The sequence below is a fragment of the Mus pahari genome, chromosome 11 (genome assembly GCF_900095145.1).
Source record: "Mus pahari chromosome 11, PAHARI_EIJ_v1.1, whole genome shotgun sequence".
NCBI lineage: Eukaryota > Metazoa > Chordata > Mammalia > Rodentia > Muridae > Mus > Mus pahari.
Genome location: NC_034600.1, coordinates 72,319,859 through 72,329,407, shown reverse-complemented (window position 1 = coordinate 72,329,407; position 9,549 = coordinate 72,319,859). Strand labels below are relative to the sequence as shown.

Sequence of the window (9,549 nt, the reverse complement as noted above, 5' to 3'; positions counted from 1 at the left end):
CTAGCTCCTCCATTGGGGGCCCTGTGTTCCATCCATTCATTTAACTGGTTCCCTCTCCCATCCTGTCTGGCTAGCTCTGTGCTCAGATGGGTCCCATGTTGAGGAGCTCTGGTCATTTAGCTGGTTCCCTCTCCCATGTCACTGCATATAAGCCATCATGCTGGCATTCCCAGTTCTGTCCATTTTCAATGTTCTCAGATTTCCTGAGAAGTGTCAGTCCTTCACAAGTAAGGCCTCTTTACTTATGGAAATGTGAATCTTTGTACTATAACATAAATGTTTATTAACAAATGCAAAGAGTGTACAATTGCCACACCAAAGCTTCGCTTACGTACCTCTGCAGTCAGTCCTCCCAAGACCTCTGGTCCCACAATCCCTGATCCAGTTTCTGTGCCCACAGGTTTGCCGCCTCCATTGTCAGATGAGATGAGAGGGCTCCTCTACACAGCCTGTTGAATATGGTTTCCTTCCCAGAGCAGGGCTGGTTCGCACTTCCCCGTGCTGCTGGCCAAGTTCAGAAGTCATCTCTTTGCTCTGAGATGATAGTCCTTTACATAAGCAGAGCATGGCTTACTCTCAGTCCAAGGGCATCTGGATTGTTTCCTGTGCTTGGCAACAATGTATCGGCTGTTAAGGATAGTCTGGTACAGGATTTTATAGGTATATTGTCTGTTTCTTCTAGGCAAATGCCCAGGAGTTAGCTTCCTGGTTGTGTGGGAGGTATGTGCTTAACTTTCAGAGAAACTGCCACATTGATCTCTAAACCTGCTTGGCTTTTTTTTTTTTTTTTTTTTTTTTTTGCCATTCCACCAGTATAGTGTAAGGGTTATAGTTGCCCCACCTGGTCACCAGCAGTTAGAATTGTTGGGTTTATTTGTGTGTAGCCATTCTAATAGGTATATTTTGTTTCTTACTATTTATTTGTATGTGGGGGAAGGGGCACATGCCTTAGTGCATATGGAAGGCAGAGGACAGCTCCGTGGACCTGGTTCTTTCCTTCCACCTCTCTTTATGTGGGTTTCTGGGATTGAACTTGGGTCACCAGGTTTGCACAGCAAGCCCCATTGCTCGTCGCTGAGCCACCTCGCTGGCCCTCACTTGCTTTTAATGAACGGATGTTGAGTATCTCTTGTGCGCACCTATTTGCCATCCATATCATCGTCTTGGAAAATTACCCATTTGAGACTTTTGTCCATCTCTGTTTTCCAATTACTGTTTTGGAAATCCTGTATATGTCTTGAATATGAGTGCTTCATTGGATATGTGATTTGCAGAGGTCTTCTCTTGGTCTGTGGCTTCTTTCATCGTTTTCTTTATCAGTTATGGCAGTGTGCTCTCTCTTTAATTTATCTTATGTAGATCGGTGTTTTGCCTGCATGGATGTCCATGCACCATGTGGCAAGAAAAGAGCGATGGGTCCCCCTGGAACTGGAGCTGCAGACAGTTGTAAGCCACTGTGTGAGTGCAGGGAACTGAGCCTGGGTCCTCTGGAAAGGCAGCACGTACCCTAATGACTGAGACAGCTGTCCAGCCCCAGTCACGTTGTCTTGATTAACAACGTGAATTACTGATTTGATTGCAGCGTGCCCAATTTAAGATGGCAGAGCACCAAACGGGTAGCACACGTATATACGGCCTCGCGGTCTGTCTCCGTGGTGTCTTCTGTTTAAACTTGTTCTCCGTCATTCTGTTTGATAACAGATTCTTGTGAAATATATGTAGTATGCTAACCCTACCTTTAGCTAACTGGAATAAAGGATGTTACAGAAAACCAGGGGATCAGCCACTGAGTTTGTGCAGTAAGGTACCAGCTGCGCAGAGTGGACTTGGTTCTTACAGACACCGAAGACTAATCTTTGCACCTTCCAGAATTTGACCTGGAGCTCTGTGAAATGAGTGGTATAGTTGCCCGTTTATAGTGGAAATGAGGCTAAAGGGTAAAGGAATGGGAAGTGCTGGCTAAGTCCTTTCCTTTTTTTTTTTTTTTTTTTTTTGGTTTTTGGAGACAGGGTTTCTCTGTATAGTCCTGGCTGTCCTGGAACTCACTCTGTAGACCAGGCTGGCCTCGAAGTCAGAAATCCACCTGCCTCTGCCTCCCAAGTGCTGGGATTAAAGGCGTGGGCTACCACGCTGGGCTGGCTAAGCCTCTGAAGGACAGCCGGGACTGGAAGGCAGCAGCTGCTTGGTGTGCCCTGCTTTCTTAGCACCATTTACTTATGTAGTTTCTAAAGCAATACGCCAAGGGCATGCAGCATTTTATACAAAAGGATTGCTTCTTTGGACACAATCCTAGGTTTCAATCTTTTCTAGAATGTAATCTAAAAAAAAGAAAGAAAGTCACTTAACCCACAAATCTAAAGCAAAGATGGCCTCGCGCTTTTTACTTAACTGACATTGTTGTCTCTCCGAGGGTTGCTCCACGAGATAAGACTGTGTGGTGTGGCATTCCAAACCGTGCGTGCTAAGCGCTGAGACACTAATCATTTGTTGGCATCTACTTCCTTTTCAAGCTTCCTGAAAAACTACTCTTTTCTCAAGGCTGTAACTGGATCCAGCAGTACAGTTTCGGGCCTGAGAAGTACACAGGTTCCAATGTGTTTGGAAAGTTACGGAAATGTGTGGAGTTACTGAAACTGCAGGTGAGCGTTTGCTTTTAGGGAAATGCAAAACAACAAGAAAAACCCCACTGACTGGGATCGACCGCAGCGGGTTCCCTGTAAGGTGGGGCCTATCCGGTGCGTTAGGGAAATGAAACAGTGCAGAGCGCCCCCTGCTGGTGGAATCTTGCTTTCTCCTCCAAGTAGCAAGGCTGAGCCAGTGTGCTCGCTCTGTGGTGGATTTGCCAGTTGTGGGGTAGAAGCTTCCGTGGCTTTGGTGGAAACCTGACCCGTGAGGGAACTTTGTTTCCAATACAGTACAATGTCCAGACCTCAGAAATGCCCTCCTGCAAGCAATGTCCCCTGCGCATGCGGGGTTGGCGTGGGTATAGTAAGACTAACATCTCTGCCTGACTTTTAATAATAGTCAGACTTGGATGATGCAAAGTCTGGTTTGCTTGTCTCTCTCTGGCTGGATTATCTGGGGGAAATGCCTTTCTGGGCCATGGCTCTCTTCTTGCTGAAGAACTGTGAGTAGTGTATACCCTGGATGGTTATCACGAGGGTGTGAGTTAACCCAAATACGTGCTCTGCAGAGAGCCAGCCAGCCACACCCTCTCCTGCACTGTTCTTCACTGGCATAGCCCTTGGATGACCCGATGGCCCCAAGCAGTTTTAGAGAACCGACATGGTTGATAGTTTACACAGTAGTGGTGTGTTTTGAGAAAAGTGGCCTTATTTAATGTCTTATATAGAAGTAAGGCATTTGTGCATTAGGCTGGTAAGCCGGGCTTCTCTTGTGAGATGCTGTAAGCTGGATGACTTAAACAAGCAATGATTATTTCTTGCCATTGTAAGGGTTGGATGTCTGAGACCAGGAGTCCAACAGGCAGTGACATTCGGTGACAGCCCTCTTTCTAGTTTATAGATAGGTGGACAGCTTTTTGGTTTTGTTTGTTTGTTTTGTCATCACAAAGCAGGAGGAGAACCAGCAATCACTGGGCTTCCTCTTAGAGGGCCACCAGTCCCTCTCGTGAGGACTCTACCCACAGAAGCCAATACCTCCTCCAATACAGGCCTCACCTCCTAATGCTGTCTGTCTGGACTAAGATGTTTGACCTACAAGTTTGAGGAGGCAGGTGAACATTCAGCGCACTGTGGTATACTCATGGATAAAAAGAGAGGAATAGTCCCAACATGTAGGCATGAAAATGTAACTATATAGAATCCTGCCCTCCTCTTTGGCTTATTTGATTAGTTCTTTACAAGTGGTTCCTATGTTGCTGTGTGCCCTTCTCAATTCACACTCCCCAGTTGACAGTTCCCGATTCACAAGGCTCAGTTCACACTTCTCCCTTTGTTTGTAGTGGACTGAGTTTAGTGGGATGAGAGATTACCACAAGAGAGGGAGCATGTGTAACGGCCTCTTCTCCGACGCTATCCTGGAGTGTAAACTGTACGAAGCTTTGAAGTTCCTCATGCTCTACCAGGTCACGGAAGCGTATGAGCAAATGAAGACCAACAAGATCATCCCCAACCTTTTCAGACTCCTGTTTGCCCGGGAGTCATCATCCGATCCTTTGAGCTTCATGATGAATCACCTGAATTCCATAGGTGACACGTGCGGTTTGGATCAGGTGAGTAGGACTTATGGTGTGTGATCCAAGGGTGACTCGGGAGTGCTTGAACCCATGGCCTTTAGGGTACATGCTCAGCATTGATGGAAACAGCCGCACAGAGGTGGCTGGCTAAAACTGTTGGCCCTCCATGTGTGAAAGAAAAAATAACAAGGCTCCTTTCTGGGTGCTACGTCCTTGTGAGTCCAAGGATCCTTGCGCCAGAGAACGCTGCTTCATAGATCCTTGTGACCACAGAGGCCACTCAGAAAGCCACATCGTTGCTGGAAGGCATTTGCTTACCAGTCACGGAGAAAAGTAACAGCTGTACACTCAGAGAATGACACAAAACAAGTCTTCTGTTTATGTCTGTTTTCTGTACAAAAGAAGTGGCGAATTGGATGACATATTTACTAAGAGATAAATTGGCTGAAAAGAAATGCAGTTCTTAATAGTGAACACTCTCTCCTCCCTCCTAGGCTCCCCCTTCCCCTCCCCTCTCCTCCTCTCTCTTCCTTTCTTTCCCCCTCTTTCCCTCTCCTCCCCCTATTCTCCTCCCTTCCCCTCCCTCCCCTCTTTCCTCCCCCCCTCCTTTCTTCCCCCTCCTCTCATCTTTTTCTTTCCCTTTCCTTTCTCCTCGTTTTCTGTCTTCACTTCCCTTCTCCCTTTCCTTTCTCCCTCCCCTTCCCCTTCCCCCTCCCTCCCTTCCCCCCCTCTTACCCCCTCCTTTCCTTTGCTTTTCCCCTCTGAGATAAAGTCTCACTCTGTAGCCCAGGCTGGCCTGGAAACTCACTCTGCAGCCCAGGCTGGCCTGGAAACTCACTCTGTAGCCCAGGCTGGCCTGGAAACTCACTCTGCAGCCCAGGCTGGCCTCCTCTTGCTTCAACTTAGATTGCAGCTGTGAGCTGCTGCCCCTGGCTTGAGTGTTCCTTTCTGTTTCTGCACAGTTTTATCCTGACTTCTCGATAGTCATGGTCCCACCCTGCTTTCACACTGTGGGACCTAAGTCGTGCTCACTTGCTGTCCTGGCGAGCCTGACACAGAGTGGGTCATCTTATAATGTGTGGCTAGTACCATCCCGGTAGGAACGGATAAATACCCGTCTGTGACCGTTGCCTTCGTCTCTCCCCCAGATTGACCTGTTTATACTTGGGTATTCTCTTCAAGTAAAGATAAAAGTGTTCCGGCTGTTCAAGTTTAACTCCAGAGACTTTGCAGTCTGCTACCCCGAGGAGCCTCTCAGGGAGTGGCCAGAGATCTCCTTGCTGACTGAGAATGGCCACCAGTACCACATTCCCGTCTTTTAAGTCTGCCGTGGGCTGGACATCTTCTCAGAGACAGTGGGCACACTTGCAGAAAAGCACTTCTGAAAAAAACCCACAGTGGTGCTTCAGCCAAGGAGGGCTCCGGGACGGGTGGCGAGAGATGGGTGGCTCGCCTTCTGTTTCAGTGAGGTCCTCCACAGCAACACACATCTGTGGCTTGGTGCGCTGACTTTGTCCATTGAGGGATCCTCTGGGATGGATGAAGGGAAACTTAATATGGACAAAAATTGGAAGGGACACAACCTGAGCAGTGGGGATTGTGCCATCTCTGATCTTCATGGGATTTGGTAAGAATCTCTCTCTGTGGATTTGGAACAGTCGTAAATAAACAGGGCCAAGTTTTACAAGCATTACCCTCCTGGGAGGTCTTTGTTGTTTACTAATTAGCCAGAACAGCCTGATTAATGTTAAAATACTGTGTGTGTTTATGTACATGTCTGTTTATATAGACACACAAATGTATGCATTCAAATATGCGCATACACTGCAAACAACCTCTGGTTTGTAATATTGTACAGTTTCTTTATATCTCCACTGTTTTTTTTTTGATATTCTTGTATCTGTCCAGCTTAAATCAATTTATTTAAATAAAAGAAGATAAATTGTATGGATTTGGGCAACTGTACAATTTTTGAGCTGCCATAAAAATATTAAGCTATGCTTTAATTTAATCTATATGTACACATCCATGAATAGAATCTTGTGATTAGCTTAGTAAAATTCCAGGTACAGATGTGTTTGCATCGTCACCCCAGAATCCCAGAAGACATTGGTTAAAGAGAATTTGTGTCACCTCCTCACCCCCTAATCGAAACATAACAAATACAGGCTTAAGTGCAAACCCGTTTTCCTAGAGCTGTGGTTCTCAGCCTGTGGGTCTGGACCCCCTTGGGGGGTTCACTTCTCAGATATCCTACATATCAGATCTTTATTACAATTCCTAAGATGAGCAATATTAGAGTTATGAAGTAGCAATGGAATAATTTTATGGTTGGGGTCACCACAGCAGGCGTCCATGCCCTTGGTCTCCAGGTGGCCCTGGCGTGATGAAAGCCTTTAAAGATGGAAGAGAGACCAAACCTCAGAAGATAAATGACTGCGTGCACGGCTGGTAATCCTGTTCACGTCCTTTATAAACTGGTCCATTCTGTGGGAATTTGCATAGATCTGAAGCACACTCAAGACTGGCTCTGAAGGGTTTCCGTTGAATTAATCGTGAGCCTTGAGTGTAGGATACTTGCCTGGGTCTCTACTCTCACAGAACATTTCCAAAAGGAAATAATTTTTCCATTGACTTGTTCAAGAATTCAGCAACGAAAACATTTCACCGATGGTAAGTGATAACGTTATTCCGTAAGTTGTCATATTTTATCATGTGTATGCAATCACTCACAAAGTTTTGGATGAGAAAATGATCCTAATTAGGGGAAACAAGACGGTTGTTTAAGTGGACACCTGGCATATAGTTAAATAAACACATGAATGAGCTAGTACAGCAGATATTGTGTTTCCTAGGAAGGTGCTCACAAAATGTACATAATAAGCCAGTCAGGGCTTCCATGGCATATGGAAGTTCTAAGAAGAGCAAAACTATGATAAAATCATCACTTTTGTAAAACTTCAACAGGTTTTGGTTAGCCAGTCACATGCATGTTCCAAGAGGATGGCTGGTGTCTGGGACCTGTCCGTGGTGCTGAAAAGGCGATGCCACAGATGTTCAAGGATGCCTTGAAACTGTGAACCATGTTTTCTTCCAGGTTTCTGTTTCCAGTGGCAGCGCTAATAATAAAAATTATCATTTTCTAGATATTGCTTCTTTATTAAGAATTGGGATTTAAGAATGACAGCTTTAATGGTAGCTTGCATTTTTGTGAAATGTATAATTCAGTAGTCTTTAGTGAACTCATAAAGCTTTTGACTGAGATTTCTATCAATTTTAGGTCATATTTTACAAAAATAATTATTCATATATATATATATATATATATATATATATATATATATATATATATATATAAATCCTTTATCCTCTGGCAAGCATAGAACTACCTTCTATCTATGTAGATTTGTCTATTTTGGATATTTTATGTAGGGAGAATCATTCAGTGTGGCTTTTCATGACTGGTTTCACTAATCGTATTTCAAGGATTGTATTTGCACGGATACAAACCAGGGCTTCACCACTGACAGTCTGTTGTGTAAACACAGCGCATGTTGCTGCTCTGCTCAGCAGCCCATGGGCAGTTGGGTTGTTTCCGCTGTTCGGTTGTTATTTTAAGTGCTTCCGTGAGCATCCACGTGTAACTTCTCATGTACATTATTTTCAACATTCCAAAGTCTGTGCCCAGAAGTAGAATTATCAGGTTATCTGATGCTTTTATCATCGAGAGGAACTTTCAAATACTTTCCCAAAATGCTGTTCCTAAACATCCTTCTGGTTTTTCATCGGAGAGGATGAGGGCTTCCATTTGTCCGCATCCCCACTGCGCTGGTTAGTTTCAACTCTCAGCGTGGCACAATCTATATCCCCGGTTATATGTGAAAAGGGACAGTTGGTGAATCACCCAGAAGAGTTGGCCTGCAGGCATGTCTGTGGGACATTATCTTGACAGCAGTTGGTGTCTGAAGCCCCAGTCCAGTGTGGGCTACATTTTTCCTTGGTCAGGCCTTGAAATATATGTGCGAATGAGAACAAAGCCATGGAGCAGATAGAGCAGGTGGCAGGTGCATTTGTTTCTTTCCACTCTTGACTGTGGATGTGATGTGACTTAGCTCTCTTAAGCTCCCACCTCCAGACTTCCCTGAAGTGATATGCTGTCACCTGAAATTATTACCCAGATAAACCCTGTCCTCCCCTGTGCTGCTTTTGATGTAGGTATGTTTTTTGTTTGTTTCATTTTGTTTTGTCTTTTAACCACAGCAACAGAAAGGAATCTAGAACACACACCAGTATTTGTGACTGTCTTCCTTAATTTAGACAACCTAATATTGTGTGTAGACTTTTAATATTAGAGAAAGGGGCAATTTTTAAACAGAGGGGGATATAAAGTAGTAATTTCTGGTCTCTTTGGAGACTCAGCTAGGTTATAATGATGTTTTGCTGAAGCAGACACAGGTGAAAGGATGTTTTACTATAGCAAACCTGTGAAAGGATGCATGATGTTTAGAAGAAATGTAAATATGACCCCACAGACAGTACAAGTTCAAGCATTAGTTCACATTGCTCCACCTTGCCAGTCTTTGCTGATGGCCTGCATGTATTGGTTTACCTTACATTGCACTGCTGAGCTCTGTTTGTGGTGACTTCATAGAGAGAAAGTCGCCAGAGAACTTCTCGTGAGGTTCCTGCAGCGTCTTACTGCTTCCGTGGACTCGGGTTGACTGGCCAGCATCTTGCCCTTGGAAGCAACAAAGCAGGGCTCATGGGGTCTCACACAGACTGGAGCAGCAGTTGCAGAGCCTGCACGGGTCTGCGCTACATCCTCTGCATGTATGAGGTGGTTGTTGGCTTGGTGTTTCTGTGGGATTCCTGACAGTGGGAGTTGGGGTGTCTCTGACCCTTTTGCACTGACTGCTCTTTCTGGGTTCCCTCCCTCAGCCTTGATGTCAGGATTTGTTCCTTATCTTTTTGTATCTTGCTGTGCTGTATCCTGGTGACCTCTCTGGGAGGCCAGCTCTTTTTTGGGGTGGAGAGGGAGAATGGGGGTGAAGTGTATCTAGGGAAGTGGAGGAGGCGCAGGGAGGAGTGGAGGAACCGGAAGCTGCAGTTGGGATGGGAGAAGACCAGAAACAGAGCTGTATCCCCCTTAGTGCATGGTGGGGTAAGTAAGTGGATCTAATGAGTGAGCCGAGATCAGCGTCCTTCCCTTGAAAGTTCTGAGGGTGCTTATCCAGAGTTCATACCAAGTTGAGAAAGTGTGTTTTAACTCTCACAGTCCCTTGCTGGAAATGTGTTTTCTAAATTGCAGTTTCCACTGTGTGTTTCAAGGCAGGGAAATGTTCTCCATCTTA

The 9,549-nt window shown here is 45.3% G+C and overlaps 1 protein-coding gene across 4 annotated transcripts in view; it reads left to right on the top strand.

Moving 5' to 3' along the window:
• Positions 1–7,344, top strand: part of Otulinl (OTU deubiquitinase with linear linkage specificity like) — a 27,637-nt gene extending 20,293 nt beyond the window's left edge. For 2 of the 4 annotated variants that reach the window (XM_021208575.2, XM_021208573.1), the window contains 3 exons: positions 2,511–2,639; positions 3,965–4,234; positions 5,347–7,340. In XM_021208575.2, coding sequence (XP_021064234.1) covers positions 2,511–2,639; positions 3,965–4,234; positions 5,347–5,520 — 573 coding nt within the window. In that variant the 3' untranslated portion in view covers positions 5,521–7,340. Of the gene's footprint in view, positions 1–2,510; positions 2,640–3,964; positions 4,235–5,160; positions 5,242–5,346 lie in introns of all 4 variants that reach the window. The other 2 variants (XM_021208572.1, XM_029544014.1) reach the window with 2 other exon arrangements.
• Positions 7,345–9,549: the final 2,205 nt, after the last annotated feature.